The sequence below is a fragment of the Heterocephalus glaber genome, unplaced genomic scaffold (genome assembly GCF_053883595.1).
Source record: "Heterocephalus glaber isolate CG9 unplaced genomic scaffold, H.glaber_assembly_v1.0 deba00001461, whole genome shotgun sequence".
NCBI lineage: Eukaryota > Metazoa > Chordata > Mammalia > Rodentia > Bathyergidae > Heterocephalus > Heterocephalus glaber.
In genome coordinates this window covers 27,727,057-27,744,759 of record NW_028258308.1, presented here as the reverse complement: position 1 = coordinate 27,744,759, position 17,703 = coordinate 27,727,057, and the positions used below count along the sequence as shown (strand labels likewise).

The 17,703-nt window shown below is 32.3% G+C and overlaps 1 protein-coding gene across 9 annotated transcripts in view; it reads right to left on the bottom strand.

The window, feature by feature from the left end:
* Sgcz (sarcoglycan zeta) overlaps positions 1–17,703 on the bottom strand; it is a 994,036-nt gene that overhangs the window by 7,381 nt on the left and 968,952 nt on the right. For all 9 annotated transcript variants that reach the window (XM_087217210.1, XM_087217208.1, XM_087217206.1 and 6 more), the window contains one exon: positions 4,542–4,665. In XM_087217210.1, the coding sequence (XP_087073336.1) occupies positions 4,542–4,665 (124 nt within the window). The remainder of the gene's footprint in view (positions 1–4,541; positions 4,666–17,703) is intronic.

Here is a 17,703-nt window from a genome sequence, read left to right as displayed (position 1 = left end):
CACCTTGGAAATGTCTGTCCCATGTGGCATTCTAATATGATCTCCATCAAAACCAAGTTCATCTGCTTTCTCTTTCAAGAATCTTCCCTAATCTTCCAAGAGAGAGGGACTCTTCTTATTTGGCCCTCCCATAACAATTAAATGTTGTTTGTAATACATGATGCTGTCGATCTCTGAATATGTTATTTTATAATAAAATTTATATCTTATTTTCTTTACTAAACTGTAACCTTCTTATAAAAAGAAAATTATGCTGTATCATTTGGTAACTTTACAAGTTGTCTGATCCTGTATACATACTTTTATATAATACAAATAGTTGTTCAATAAATGAATAAATTATAATATATGTGAGTAAGTCATACCAAGAGTATTCTAAGTTAAGAAGGTATGATTCAAAATTTGTTTGTAGGTATCTAATGTCAAAATATATTACTGCACAATACTTTCTTATTAAAGGATGGGAAAATCAAAGGGAATGAAATTATTTCTGTTCTAAGTTCTAAAGAAAATCTTTGTTGTCTTATTTTTAATAAGAAAGAAAGAAGTGCACAAAGCTAAGCAAATGCTATGCATCTTTTAGGAAAGGTTTTTGGGACTCATTTCTTCTTGCTCCATGTTTCCATGCAGAGGGAAACAGTGAGTGTAACACTAACTTTTGATACATTTCAGGCTTACTTTTCCATCAAAGAGGAATGATTGGCTGCTTTTATATGTTGAGTTTGAACAAGTAAGCCTTATGTCAGCCCTTTGCCACACTTCTGTTTTTTTTTTAATGCTTACAGAGAAAAAATATTTTTGAGCTTCAAAAATCTTAAGACGGTAAACTTCCCATCTGTGTGATTTTGGTTAGAAAATTCAGAAGTGAGTATGCTTTGAAGAAACATGAAGAGCAGCTACTGAGGACAAAAATCCTTAAGACATAGACAAGAAGAGGAATACAGAAAGCTAAAGAATGGAAAGGAGGCTAAGTGGGATTGATAAAATTTCTGTGACATTTTGTAGATGGTGCATTCTTTATTAAGCATAGAAAATAAGTGTTGTCAATTAATTCTGGTAGTTTGCCAGGGCGCTTACATCATGCCACACATCTGACTTTCACAAATTATGGAACTGGCTGTCTTTCAATTGGTGTAGCCTAGGAGAATAAAGTGCAAAGTAGTGCTTTTTATACAGGTGAGGCTTGCAAGTGGCAGCCTCAGAAAGAAACACAAACTGTGGAGGCCACACTGTGAATAAGCTTTAGAGGAAGTGACCTGACGTGTGCAGCCACAGTAGTGGTATCCAGCTCTCCCATCCACTTAGGGGCCATTTTAGACAGTATCCAATTACATGACCATACTCAATTCCATACATAGTCTTCTGAGATCCAAATTGTAGTTTCACCTATGTAAAGGACAGAAGTTTTATTAATCAGTAAACTCATCAAACAAGACTACTTGAAATAGAAAATGCTATTTTCTTGGATTGAGGTATGAAAATAAATTATGAGGTAAGAAGGGCTATTATCTATTGATTTCTTCCAACACAGCATTCCTGAGCCTCTCATTTGTTGCAGTGTGGACTAGCTTCACTACCTCCTGTTCTGCTAAGGTAAGTTACAATAATTTTGCTCAATTTCCAATTTCTAAAATTGATAGGTGTATTTATACTGTCCTCTAAACCATATAATCCATTTGTTCTAAAACTCTTTCGTAGTCTAAGAATCACATATACAAGATTTTAAGTCACAGCTGACCATCTTCATTCTATTAAGAATTAATTTTCAGTCTGGGAATTTAGCTCAATGGCACCACAACTGCCTCACAAGCGCAAGATCCTAAGTTCGATCCCCAGTACAAAAAAAAATTAATTTTCCCATTTTAACATGTTTAAATCAGATCTATTACACTCATGTAAATCGTCATTAATTGTCAAAGTAAAATATTCTACCTTGGTGATCTTGTTGCATATGTTATTGTGTGTTACTGTGCTATTTATACTATTATAACACCTACATTAGACTATGTAAAATTATGACTCTTGTTTCTTTTAGGACTGAATTTGTAATTCTTTGCAGAATTATATCTGAAAATGACTGTCTTGGTACCAGGGATCGAACTCGGGTCCTTGCGCTTGCGCAGCAGGCAGCAAAACCACTGAGCTAAATCCCCAGCCTGTCAATCTTCTTTAGTAAAGACTTTTACATAAAATTTTATGCTAGATTTCATGAAGTATTTTGGGTATCTGAATATAATGTTTGCTCTGATATTAAGTAATTTAAAAACAAATAGTAGTGACATTTTATTTTTGTATATTATAAATTATTAATTTGTCTTTCTGTGATGTCAGTGTAGAATTAGAAGAGAAATATTTTATATAATTTCACACTTCTTCATAGTAGAATTATGTGCTTATTATAATACAAAATATTGTATCTTTCAGTTATTTTATTTTAATATAAAAATATACCATAGATTAAAATCTCTGACTATGATTTATTTAAAGCATAATACTCAATTGACAATTAAAGGCTAACCTGTCTTTGAATCAAATGATTATTTTGATGCATTGAATAAAAGTATGTAAGTACATGGCTCATAAATAAGAGAACAGAGATTAGTACTACTGATACTTACTATGGAATATTGATTTTGAATAATTTGAATTTAATGATTAACATTTAAAAATCTTTTTTAAAAGATGCAAGATGTTTAAGAAAGATTTCAATCTTGCTGTTGTGGACAAAATTTTGTAGTTTGCAATTGTAGTGGAAAAAAATCCTGAAAAGATATACAGATATATATATATATATATATATATATATATATATATTTTTTTTTTTGGTACCGGGGATCGAACTCAGGTTCTTGCGCTTGCGCAGCAGGCAGTGAAACCACTGAGCTAAATCCCCGGCCCCTACACATATATTTTTAAAGTGTTGTTAAGCATATTTCTAAATTATTTATGTTGTTTTATCCATTAAGTTGCTAATATGATACTGTCAGTAACTACTTTTATAAAAAGGAAGCAAAACATACAATTAAAATATGTCTTGAAGCAACAATTAAGATAATGACAGAAGGTAAGATTCTATTAATTAATCATTACATGGTTATATCTTAGATGTATGAAATGCATCCATAGCATCTCTTTCCAATCATCCTTCTTTTCTATTTCTTCTCAACTTGGCCTTTAGAGCTTGAAATAACAAATAAGTAAAAATACAGAGAACGGAAATATGAAGGAAATAACATAGTAATAGTATTATATTATATTTAGATCCTTACATTACTTTATAAAGTAGAGAAAATTTACAGCATTAAATGAGTTCCATATAAGATATAAAATACTTAAGGTAGAATTAAAAATAAATAAGCAAAATCCCCCAAAGCAAAAGAATAACCACTAAGATGTCCAATCAGATTTGAAAAAGAACAGATAAGAATCCTATATAAAATTAAAAGAAAGATGTGTGGATTAAATAATAAATTAGATAGGGAAGAGGCTCTTGGGAATGTGAACACGAATATAGTGCCTAAATAGAATGATGGGTAGAGAAACAAAGAAACTAGGAAGGAGAAGCTCCAAGATTTGGTAAGAGAACAAAAATACATTTCTTCAGAATTACAAGAAAAGAACACAAAGACAATGGATGAGAGTTTATATCTGAAGAGACAGCTTGAGGGATTTCCAGAATTGACAAAAATATAAACATGTAGAAACAAAATCAAACTATAAAAGAAATAATACAAATAAAATATATGTAGTTTATGACATTATAGTGGAATAGTGGGACAACACATGCAAGGGTTATTTGATGCAAGAAAATACTAGCATGTATATAACTTTCCGGGAAATGAAAAATTAAAAGAAATAGTAAAGTAAATCTTATTTTTCTCTTTACACAAATCTGAATACCATTAATACAGAAACAAACCAAGAAGCCAATGTCTACAGTACTTTCTAGATGAAGATTTTTGTTATTTATTTTGATTTTATTTTTATCTGAGAGAATAAACATTGTACATGTTAATGGTGTATTATGCAATGTTCACTAAATGTACTAATTGTTTCATGCTCAAATCTGATTAAACAGACATCTCTTCAAAGATTTACCATTTCTTTATGATGAAAAGTTTCAAAATCCTTTCTCCTAGCTTTTGTGCAATAGTGCAGGAGAACTTTCTGCTTCTATGTACAATAAATTAGTATCTATTGATCAAACTTTTGAAGAACTTTTTTGATGACTAAAAAAGAAGAGAGAAAACAAAGAGCATCTTTATTTTTGATATTATCATGATAGTAATATATTTATTTGACTATTTGGGAAGTACAAGAATATAGACACTTCATGTAAAACTACTTTGTGTATGTATTTCAGTAGAATATATAGACCTTTTACTTAGGAAAGTAGAGCTAGGTCTATTGAATTCCATATTTAAGAAATGTTAATATCCCCATGATTGAAACTTTCTCATGAAGCAGATCTGTGTGTCCCATCTGGAATTTATGCCTATAACCTGAAAGGAGACACCTTCAGAAGACCAAGGGCAACTCACCTCCCCCTCTGTAGACTGTAAATGTAGTTCTTTCCGGCAGGTAGCCTTGAAGTCACCTGCAGCAGCTCTCACCTGGACTCCTCGAGGAGCTTCCATTATCAAGGACCTGGTTGGTGATTCAAGCCTATGAGGAAAATGAATAGAATCATTAACAGTAAAGAGAAAAAAATTATAATGAACTAAAGACAATATTAGTCAACTGAAAACAATGAATCAAACAAGCTACAAGTAGGCATAAATAAAAATCTTTGCCATTTCAAGCATAATTTCAACCTAAAATGAGTTTTAGAATATTTTATTGCCCTATTTATTTTGACTTATTATGAAAATCCTAATTTGTTCACATCAATTATTTACTCTCATTTGTATAATGATTTAGTAAGAATTTCTTATGTTGTTTCCCTTTGTAATGAAAAGTAGGTCAAAATAAGCTTACATGTTTAAATCTTTTATATGTTATCAATATTAATGATGGAGTTTTAATAAATAAATAGGCATAATTTAGGATGTATGTACTCTTTAATAAACAGTCTTAGCCTTGCAAAGATGAAAACTTTAATGAATTTCATTAATATTGCAAACTTCCAAAAGTGTGCAAATGTTTTAAAGTAGAAAAATTTCAAAGTACTTATTACACTTCTAGAAATTAATTAAAATAAATACATAGCATATTTTTTGTATCAAATGACCTCCCTTGGTCCTGTGCAATATCCATAGAATGACATTAGTCTGAGAAAGAAAAATCAAATGGGGGATAGTATACAGATACTAGAATGCAGTGATAAAAATATTAGTGGTAGAAAAGCTAGTGTATACTATGTGAGGTTTTTTTTTGATAAATGCTCCATTCTTGAGATGCCAGAGCTTTTTTCCCCTCAGCTGGTAGGCCCATCAAGCTCACCTTCCCCATAACCCAGAGGAACTGGTCTCCTTTGAGGCAAGAGAGCCAGCGTTGCTTTGCAAGAAGAACCCCATCAGAGAGATCTCTGAAGTTCAGCTCCTCAGTAGAGAAGTCAAACACAGGGAGTTAAAAGTGGTATGGAAAGAGCTTAGTCAGCTTTAGAAGTGATTCCAAAGCTTTCACATGATTTGTTTTGTATCATGCCTTAAAATGCATTTGAAACTTTCATCTTCAGGAGCCATGTGACATCTTCATGCAATCCCTGGAGAGGTCAGGGATTGAATATCTATTTTTAAGAAATGTCTGTGTTTTGCTCTTGCTTTAAACAAAAACACATTTTTCAAACAACATTTGAAATCTTTAAAAAAAATCACTCATAATTCTACCACTAAAAAACATACACTATCCAAATTTCAATATCTGAATGCTGAAATATGTATTTTGTATCTGTTGTCCCCTGATACACTCTCAAACACACATTACCTTAATAAGTGTATCTGAGGTCCTTCCTAGTTCCATTTGTTGGTATTAGCTATAGCTATATTTATATCTATAAATATTTGGATAGGGTTGAGCTACTCACTCAGTAGATGGGTAGGAACTTAAAATGAATTACTCTTCTAAAACAGATTATGAATCTAATATTCAAGAAAACACAACTTGATGAGCTTATAATGGAAGGAAAAGCACATTTATTTATTCAGTAATTCATATAGTTCAGCTTGTTTCCAATGAAAGTTTGAGGTTATTATTCATATATTTGATGGTTAAATGTGCATATAAAATATGCAAAAGGTTTATGTTGCATGATATTCAGTACTGGAAAAATTAAATATAATAAGTATATCTGGGTGTGTGAGGGTTTCCTTTTTCTTCTTTATTAATTATTTAATCAGAAAATATTCATTATATTACTATTCATGTTAGACCGCAGGTATTCACAGCCAGAGTAACCATAGCGTAAAGCACATTTACCACACTCAGAGGATATCTGTTAAAAAGGCAGTAAACTTTGGGAGCTGAGTAAATCCAGGCTTAGGAATGTAAGCCAGCATCAATAAACCCCAATTTCATCTTCTCCAAATTGACAATTATGATGTTTATTTAGGGCTTTGTTATAAAAATTAAAGGGAGTAAATATGTAGCAAGAAAATACTTTAATATGTTAATGGCATGTCTTCCTCTGTCCCATTTCCTTGTACTCCTTGCTGTTCTTCCATTCACTGAGTGCAATCTGTTGGCACCAGTGATGGAAGATAGAGAAGATGATAGAAACCTATTGATTTTCCTAAGTTCATGGACATTTTGAGTTGAAAAAAACCCATGCCCATTTGATGTCATGAAAATGACTCTGTACATTAATACAACACTAGAAGAAAACTGAGATAAAAGAGAATCTTTTATTTATTCCTATCTATTAAGAAAATGTTTTCTTGATCCACTGGATAGAGGAGATTGGGAGAAAAATCAAAATTGATCTCAAAATTTCCCCATGTTCTCTAGTTCTTAGGTGGTGGTTAAACACCAAACATGTAAATTAGATTTTATAAGAATATCTTCACTTCTTTTTGTAACTAATTTTTTGGCTTACCACATTCATATTTATGCACCACATGATACAAAACAGTATTAGGAAAGTAACTGTAATTGTACATATATTCCCAATTTCCTCAAATGCTGCAGTAAAGACTTGGAAGTTATAACTATATACATTGCAAATCTTGATAAAATTAAAAGTAGTAAAGATTAAGTAAAATTATGTTTGTTACTAATATATCAGTTTTGAATAATATCCAGTGTTCAGGGAAGTAATAGGCACTGAGAATCTAAAATTGTTTAGTGTGTGTTCAATTAAAGAGTATGTAAAATATTTAGAGGGTTTCTAAATTCTATTATAAAATAAATATGTTGCTGTAGTCAAATTCATTTTAGGGCCATAAAACTTAAAGCAAACTTGTGAACTATTTTATGACTTTTCTTGCTTAACAAGAGCAAACTAGTTATTGTGGGCAAAAATCATAACAGGACAACAATATATATGGAGACCTTATAAATCTTGAAAATTGACACAATTATGAATAGCAAAGTTTCATTGTGAACATTTACAGCTGCATTGTATCTGAATCATTTAGTGTAGATATTTGTAATTGGATGTTTACACACATTAACTACCTGGATCTGTAAGTATCTATCCACAAACTATTTGAATAGAGTAAAAAGATATTTCTTCACATAAATATTGTATGAATTTTATCCCGTGCCTCCATGTAAACTCCAAGAGGGTAAACTCTGTACATTCTAAGAAAGTAATCTTTGGCTGTAACCACAGCAATTTCATCACTTTTTCAAAACACACTGCATTTAGATATTCATATGATTATATTATGTTTCAAAAGAATATTATTAAACAAACAAATGTAGACACAAAGTTTAAATGATTTGAAAAAATAGCAAGGAAGCATCACATATTGGTAGCCATGTCAGCTTATCAAAATGGGTTAATGATTATGTAATTATATATTTCATGGACCATTTTACTAATGATATTTTATAAGATTGTTATTATAGCTATGTGATTCTGGAAGCTATATTATAAATTGCAGGATATTAGAAAAAACATTCTCTGTATTGAAAGTGTTGCTGCATACTATAAAGACATGTAAATTATTCCCAAGAATTAACCTGGGAAATTGAGATATAAACTCACTGAAACTTAATTGCTATGTGCAAGAATTATATCAACATAATGAGAGAATTAATGTAGAAATTTGAATAAGAAACTACACATGGATTCTACTTCAAATTTTAAATCTAGTTAAACTCTCTGGAACACAATTACCTAATAAATAAAACCATAATTGTAAAGCATTTTAAAAATATAATATTGTATTCATGACAAAACATCATTAGATTAGCCCTTCTTTATTAGTGAGTTAGCCATATAATTGTAATAATGCAATAACAGCTAATGTTAAAAATGGAAAATACTCTATGTTTAAAATTTTGTGGATTATCTCTTGTGAAGAAGTGGGCACTCTATTCATACTTTACCTACAAAGTATTTGAATATTATGGTGGTTGGGATATTTCCTCAGGATTATGTATCTAGGCCAATGTTCCTAAAATAGACAAAACATTCTTAAAAAGAACAATGTTAGAGAATTTAAAAATTTACTACATGGTTGTAGTAATCAAGTTCTGGAATAGGATAAGGAAAATAAATCAAGCAATGGGATAAAATAGCTTCCATAAATGGCCTTTCCTTGTGTGGTCATCTGATTTTTGACAAGGACAATAAAGTGATCTAATAAGAAAAGCAAGGTGTTATAAAAAATGGTGTCAGAAGAACTGATATCTATACGGAAAAAATGAACTTCAATCTCTGCCAAGAACCACCATCAAAAATAAAAATTAAAAAACATGAAATTTTTAAAGGGAAATATCTCTGTGACATGAAAGTCAGTAAAATAGTATTAAGCCACAAAAAGCAATAACAAGTAAATATTAAAAAATATAAGTCAAATACCTTCACATTCAAAAGGTGCCTTTGAGGAAATGAATCTAGAATACATGTATGAGAAAATAATACACAGACACACACACACACACACACACACAGACTGATGTAGGGATAGATAAATACTCTTCTAATTTAAAATACTAAAACGATTAAAATATGAATAAAATATTTGACCAAACATTTCACTAAAGAAAATACAGAGTTGTCCAATGTTTACATGAAAAACTGAGTAATAACCTTAATCACCAGGTAATGACAAATTAAAACCAGAATGTGAAAAAAAACCACAAAAAACAGAATGTGGCTCCAATAAGTGTCCACTAGAATGGCTTGATTTAGTAATATTGCTAACACCAAATATTGTTGACAGTATGAAAGGAATGAAACTTTCATCTAATTTTAGTGGAGACATAAAATGATATAACCACTCAGAAATTCTGGTAAATTCAGAATTATGTTGGGTGAATGAAACCTTACAAAGAAGAGTATATATCATATGATATTAATATTTATTGTTAAATGAATTTCACCCATAGCTTCTCTTTAACATGAGACTAGAGGTCCTTTCCCGTTGAGTGGGGTTAAAATTTAATAGGGAGGAATATGATCAAATTTTCTTAAAACAATGATTTATATCTTGAAAGGTATCTGGTTTACACAAGTGTATATAGTTGTCAAAACGCAGCAAATGTACATTTTAATCTCATGTATGTCTTTGCAAAGTTAATTTTTTTAAAAAAGAAAAGAAACTGTACATATACCTTAAATATTAACAATCACATGTTGGAGGAATTAGTGAGGTATATGTACATTTATTCAATTTTCTTTTGAGTGGAGATAAAGTGGGAAATGTTTAAAAATAAGTACTTTGCAAAAGTTAGTTAATACTTTTAATTAATATTATTGCAATTATAAATTTAAAAATTGACTAATGGAACATATTAAAATCTTAAATGGATGAAAATATTTATGAGAAATTAATATCTGACAAATTTAAATTTTATCTCAAGGTGGAAATTACTAGGGTACTTAACAAATAATCCTTAATAAATTGAGTATCTGTGTTGAAGAAAATAAAGTTAGCCTTTAACACATTTCCCCAAAACAACTTCTAGATTTATCTACTCAAAATACTAAAACTAACGCATAAATACCAAACTAATTTTCATTAAAAATTAGAAGAATGTTCAGGAAGAATTTCCTAATTTTGTTTATTTCAAGGGGAAAAAATCAAGGAATAACTTATTATACAAATAAACAACAAAAAATTGTAAGAACAGGAAATATCTAAGTATAGAAAAAGGAAATCTTTGAAGGAAAACAGTAATCCAAAAATTTGAAAGGAAAATGCATATATATAATATATGTGGTCATAAAATTTATTTATATATTAATTCATAAATACAAATTTATATAAAGTTGATTTGCAGAATAAATAAGGCAAATATTTCATTGTGATAAAGCCTTTACACTATATTTAATGAGTATATCATTGATAAATAAAAGATACAGATGTTAAAGACCAAAATGATTAAGACAAATACCAATGGTTACACAATATATTTACCAAGACCACTGTATAAGTACACAAGGCAGTGTGTAGGACATGGGTGTGCCTCTACATTTTTCAGGAATGTTTTATCTTTTCTGTAATGTGATAAGTGATGAACATTTGTACAAATGTTTTATAAGGCATAGTAGTGTAAAATAGAGTTGATGTGGAGATGTATTTTCCCACTCCATTCATACATTATACTGTTTTGTCCTATGTACTTTGTCTTTCTCAAGTCAGCCTAAAATCCCAATAACGTTTAGGTTTAAGATATTATGCAATGTACACATATGTGTCCTATTTATTTCACTTAAGAGGATGGCCTCAATATGCACCCATATAGCTATAAATGTCTCTATTTTTTCTTCCTTTATGGCTGAGTAGTACTCCATTTTATAAAAAAAAACCCACATCTTCTTTATCCAGTTTCCAGTTGATTGGCACTTGGGCTGTTTCCAAGATTTTGCTATTATGGACTGTGCAGCTATAGACATGGGTACACATATATCGCTGTGGTAAGATTCTTTTAATTCTTTGGGGAAGATACCCCGCAGAGGGATAGCTGGGTTGAATGGGACCTCTAAGCCTAGTTCTTTGAGAAACTGAAAGTGTAATTAAGAATACACATGGATGAAATGGCCTAATAACATATTTCTTGGATTGTGCTTCCATCGAGTGAAATATGACTGTATCAAAATTCAAATTAAGGAGAAATTTGGCTTATGTGGAGTCTGCTAACTGGAATTTTTTCCCAGATTATTATTTGTTCAATGTTGGTTTGGGGGATCTTTCTGAAACAAATCACATCTTCTGGTGTGCTGTTGGTGCTTGAGATGCTTTTATAAGTTATATGGAAAAATGTTTAAGTGCTTTTCAATCTTGTTTTGATTGAGTTCTACTGTATTTGAATATTATTGTAGCTTTTTTACCCTTGCATTGTTCTTCTTTGAATGGTTTTCATTTTTTGTATGTGTGTGTGTTTGATAATAAAGTTATTTAAAATTTATTTTTAAAAAGACATTACACAATGATCAAATTTAAAAACTTAGTGGCCTGCTTCTCTAGAACTCTCTCAATATTTTGGGAAAGGAACACATTTTTTAAAAGTTGCAAATGCAATTACTAAATAGAAACTTTTACAGATGTAAGTATTGTGTAGTTCATTTTAGCTAACTATTTAATATTGCTAAAGATACAGTAGGTACCTATTAATAACTTGTAATTTTAATGATAGAATGTAGAACTAAAGAGAAATGTATATTAAGAAAAAATAATCACCATAAACTACCACCGGAACATAGCAGAACTCTTGCTGTCTCATCATTCCCAGACTGTGATGCGCTTTCTTCAGTTGCAAATCCTATTAGTTTTTGTTCTACACCTCCATTGCAATTTGTTCCTTTACGTTAGAGCAACTAACTCTCTTGATCAACTCATGGTCAGTGTTCTCAAGATTTGAAGGAAATGTAAGCTTTTTATAATGTTCACTCATTGATAACTCTAAATAAATTTGTAAATACATACTAGAAGTAAACAAAAAAGAGAGGAAAGAAAAAAAAGAGAAGGGAGGTTGTGAGAAAAGGAGGAGAAAGGACAGATGAGAAAATAAAATAAAATATACTACTTAACTTTCGATAGATAGATAATAGATAGATGATAGACAGGTAGATAGATAAATGCATAGATTTTTTTTTTCTTCAAGGAGCAAAAAATAACAAGATAATAATTTACCTTTTCACTGGCAAGATCACCCAGGGGAAAATACGTATTATTTAAAGAGTGGTGGATTTTGTTTGAATACAGAATTGATGTAAATTAGAGCTATGGGTTTCCAGAGATTAATTTGGATTCTAAAATCCTTAGCATTTCAGTTTTCAACTATATTTGTATGAGAATGAGAATAACAAAAATGTCAATTATGTCATTAAACATTAAATTACTTCATTTTGCTGATTCCAGGTCCAGATTTTATTATTTTTGGATCAGTTAATGGATCTCATATCCAAACTGTCTTTGGACAATGGAAATCACATAATGACCTTCATTGTTTTCACAACAGGGTGAAGAAACTCTGAGTGACAATAATTTAATTATCTATTAATTAAAATTTTTTTGAAAAGAAGAGTTTTAATACTTGTATAATTCCAGGTAAATATACTATCATATCCTCATCAATTACCCTGTATGTATTTTCTTGGCCTTTTAAAATATGCACAGTTACTGCGAAACAGCATCACAGTTTATAATAAATCAAAGAAAAACCACAAGTGTAGGTTAAAATGCACATGAAACCTAGTGCAGAACCTGGTGCATATTGAATAATGAAAAATTTTGAAGTAAATTATAGAAATCCACATTTTTACAAAAAGTATTTGCTACACCATATTAGGAACTTCTAAAGTATTCTTTCGCAGTCATTTTTTTTTTTTTTTTTTTTTTTTTTTCTTTTTTGGTACTGGGGATCGAACTCCAGTCCTTCCGCTTGCAGGACAGGTGGCAGAATCACCGAGCTAAATCCCCGGCCCATCTTTCCTAGTCTTTTATTCTTAATAATCAAAGAACTGAAGGCAACATAAGTACTTACTCCCCAAACTACTATTTTATTTACTTTGTCAATTCATCTCAGTTTGTTGATTAGTGCTAGATGTCAACTCAGAATACTTCTCTTGCCCTGAAAGGAAAACTGAGCAGACTTGTAAAGATCTTCTCAGGCAATCTGCTTTTATCTTTGGTACACAAATGAATAATTTGTACCAATCATTACTGTATTTTGACTCTATTTCAGTTTTGGAATTTAGATTAGAATCACTCACCTTGGGGCTTGTCAATATACTTTTAGCACTAAAGAATAAGCCTAGCTTAGCTTAAAGCTTCAATAATGGAAGAATGATTACAAAATAAAACCCAGGACCTTTGCAGTGAGACCTTTGGTGGGTGTTTCACAGCTGAGCCATAACTTCCTTTTTCTGGATTGTTCCCTGAATGATTCTGATTGTTACCTGAGATGCTCACCCTGGCCAGGTGTTTCTTACTAAGACTCTGGCCTTGAACAGCACAGACCGAGGGGTCTGAAGCCAGAAGCCCCCAGTGGCTCTGGTGCTCTATTCCAAAGTTCAAGATGTACCAAAGAAGGCTGAGAGCATCCGCACAGTGAAGGAATTACAGTTTATTCAGAGGCTGATGTGCAGCTGCTGATTGGAGTACAAAGAGCAGTAATCAAGGCCAGGGAAACCACGTGAGGTCTCAGCTGCAGGGAAGAACATGTATCCTGATTATGTTACCCAGGACTGGACAATGACCTAGGGCAGGTCCATGGACTCACTAGGATGTGACTCCATTGTAAGTTGAAGAACATCTTCCCTGGCAAATAGGAGCCCTACATTTCTGTTTCTAGAAGTAACAGCCAAGACCCTCCCAGAGGACTCAGCTCCTGCAGAACAACCACAAAATCTGAACAGGACACAGAAGCAACTACCTGTATAGTGTTGGGGAACAGCAGGGGCAGATGGCTTTGCAAGGGTGGCCAACCTGGGGCACGCATGTCGCAGTGGGCTGTGTGCTATCACCGAAGGCTCTAAAAGTTTCACCATCCCTGACTCATGTTGAAGACTGTGAGCTGTCTGGAGGGAGAGGCGAGGAGCGCAACTTGGTCAGTCCCCATGCCCAGGTCTTAGCCTGAGGCCAAGAGAAGTATGCACTCGGCGCAGACAGCAATACCAGGGACAAACATGAAAACAACCCTGCAGCCTGATTTTTTTCTGAAAAACCAGAAAAATGGACACTTAAAAGAGAAAGGGACACTTACAAGGGGAAAAGAGAGAAGATCCCAACTCAGCCTTCCCACGTCTCTGATTGAACCTTGACCCAAGTACCATGGAACAGACACAAAGTGGCTCAGCTGAAGACAGCAGCAACCACAGAAATTCTGAACTGAGACTTTCATCCAAGAAAAAGAGTGTGCATTCAGGTCTAGAGGAGACTATGATCTGCTAACACAAAGGAAAAAATACTCCTTAGAGAAAAGAAAAATCCAGAATCTCCACAAATTAACTTTCATAATACTCAGGACACAATCCAAAATTACACGATATGGAATGAAAAAAACTAGGAAGCATTCTTAACAGAAAAAAATTCAACCAAGTCCAACCTTATAATGAACCAGATGTTGAACCTAACAGAAAAGGATTTTGAATTTGCTCTTCTAACTCCCCTCAGGGAAAGAACACAACCATGCTTTTAAGGACTACAAACACCAGCTGAGAAATGAAAGTCTGAACAAGGAAATAGAAACAGCAAAGAAGAAACAAATAGAAACATAGAACCAAATTTTAAAAAATACAATTTCATAAATAAGAATTCACTTAGTAGACTAAAAACAGAATGACTGTGACAGAAGAAAGAATAAGAAAACTTTAAGTTAGATCCATAGAAATACCCTAGGTGAAGAGGGGAGAAGGGGGGTGGGGAGGAAGAGGGAGGGGAAGAGGGGGAGGGGGAGGGGAGAGGGAGGGGGCGAGGACTGGAAAGAACCAGACCCTTAGTGAACTGTTAGATGACATCAAATGGTAAAATATATGTGTAACTGGAACACCAGAATAAGAGGGGAGAGAGAACAGAAAAAAAACACTTAAAGGAATAACAACTGAAAGTTTACCAAATTTGTTGAAACACCAAAAGTTGCAGATACGAGATATATTACACAGAAGGAGGCCAATGTTAAGGCACATCTGCTGGAAGCTGCCATGGTCTAATGTGTCCCGAACAAGCTTTCTGTTGGAAATGCATTTGCCAGTGTGATTATATTAAGAGGTGCAGCCTTTAGGAGGCGATTCAGTCATGAAGGTGAAGCCCTCAAGGATTACATGAGGACCCTTACAAGAGTCAACTGGGTTTGTCCCCGTCGATCTCTTCTGCCCTGTGACAACACAACGTTCGCCGCCTTTATCATTCTGCCTTCTACCAGCTAGGGACACAGCAACAAGAGGCCTCCCGGAAGCAGGGAACGGACGCACACACCCCAAACCTGCACCTTGATACAGAAGAACAACAATCCAGTATCAGCTGACTTTTCTCTAAAAATCAAGGAAACCCAAACAGAGTAGAGCAACATTTTTAAAGTCCTGAAATCAAAACGTCAAAAACAACAACAAAAATAACACCTGTCATCTCAGAGAAACTATCACTTAAGAATAAACGTGGGGGCTGGTGTGCAGCTCAGTGACACAGCAAGTACTTAGCATCTATGGAGGCCTGGATTCAATTCCCAGTAACCCCCACCCCCAAAGGTAAAATAGAGAGAGACATTTCATTTAAAAGAAACTTTAGAGGATTATTCACCAGCAAATTGGCACTCTAAGAAATGCTAAAGAAATTTCTTCAGAGGAAAATTGATACCAGTCAGAATTTCAAGATTTTCAGAAAACAATGAAAAACAGGAATGTAAATACTTAGATAAATGAAAAAGAAGTTGTTTTTTTCTTTTGCCCTTTCCCATTGTTTTCATAAACAATGTAACTGTTCAAAAATTGTAATATGGTCTTGTGGGTATAAACTAACAGAATTGTGAGATGCTGGTATGCTCATCAGACAGACCACATTTGCTGGCCATAAAACCCACCTCAATACATTTGAAAAATTTGAAGTCCTGTAGGCCGAGTGCTCTGACCACAGAGGGGTTAAATTAGAAACCAGTTACAAAGAGAAAACCAGGAAGATTCCAAATATTTGGAATTTAGTACACTTCTAAATAATTATTGGGCCAAAGAGGATTCCCAGGAAGTATTAGAAAATGTTATTTATATATAAATATGGTAATGAAAATATACATGTCAAAATTTGTGGGATATAGACAAGGCAGAGCATAAAGGAGAATTTATAACTTTAAATGTTTATGTAGGAAAAGGAAGGTCTAAAAGTCAACCTAACCCCAAAGCCTAAAATAGTACAAGAGAGCATAAAAAGAAATGTAAGTTATACACAAAGTGAAAAAAAGAAGGAAAGAGCTGAACAGAAATCAATAAAATAGAAAAACAATTTTAAAAACCCAGAAACACTATATTCTAATTATAATTTAATCCACATTCAAACTTGTTAATTTTGAGACATGTTAGCCAGATAATTAAAATAGCAGTTAATTCTTATTCCTATTTTAATAATAGGTTTTATTAGTTAAAAATATAAAATTAGTATATAATTGCTAAAATGATAGAAATACAAGTGTTTCTTTTAGAAATTAGAAAGTTTAACAAATTTTTGGAACAAATTGGTAAAAAATGTATATTAAATTTAATTGTAATTTATTGCATTTTTATTTTCAAATTTAGTATTTAATTTACACATGAAACACAAACATTATACATATTTATGGGGTATCATTTAAAATTTTACTAAATGTGTGCATGGCCTGATGTTTGAACTCGTTTAATTATATCAATCTCCTCAAAAATTGGAAACCTGTACAGATTCCACCCCTACCTCCCCTTCCACTTTCCCAGCCTCTTTTAAGCATCATTATACTTATTCTCAACTTCTGTGAGTTTAACTTATTATTTATGCCAGATATGAGTGAGATCATGGTTTACTTGTTTTACTTTATCTGATTTCTTTATGAGAACAATTATAAAATGATCGGTATTGATGTTATCCACGTATCATATAGCCACCACATTCCCTATATCACATTGGTTTAGTTTTTCATTATACAGATTTTCTGTTTCAGTAGTCAAATTAATAAATATTTATCAAATTATTGTTTATGAGATACCATTCTGGCTGCTGTGGCACTGAGTATAAGCAAATAACCTATGGCTCCTTTTTTTTTTTGGTACTGGGGATTATGGCTCTTATTTTCTTATTCTATTGGAATTTATGATCATATTAGGTAGAGAAGAATAAAATAAATACACAAATGATGCTGAATTCCTGAGAAAAGGGCTATAAGTCAAGATTTTAGCACATTATGAGATATTTGTATATGCTCGTCAACACTCTTAAATCCCTCAGGATTTTGCATAGAGTAAATATTTATTATTTTGCCCTTATTTTAAAAATGTTTAGATCATATGATGAGGCTCACTTTCTTGGTATTGTTTGTTCACTAGCTTGTTGAATCTGTTTCTCAATTAGTGAGAAACTGAGTTCTTAGAAAATCTTAGCATAAACCAACACAGGTCTGTGAATCATTAATCTA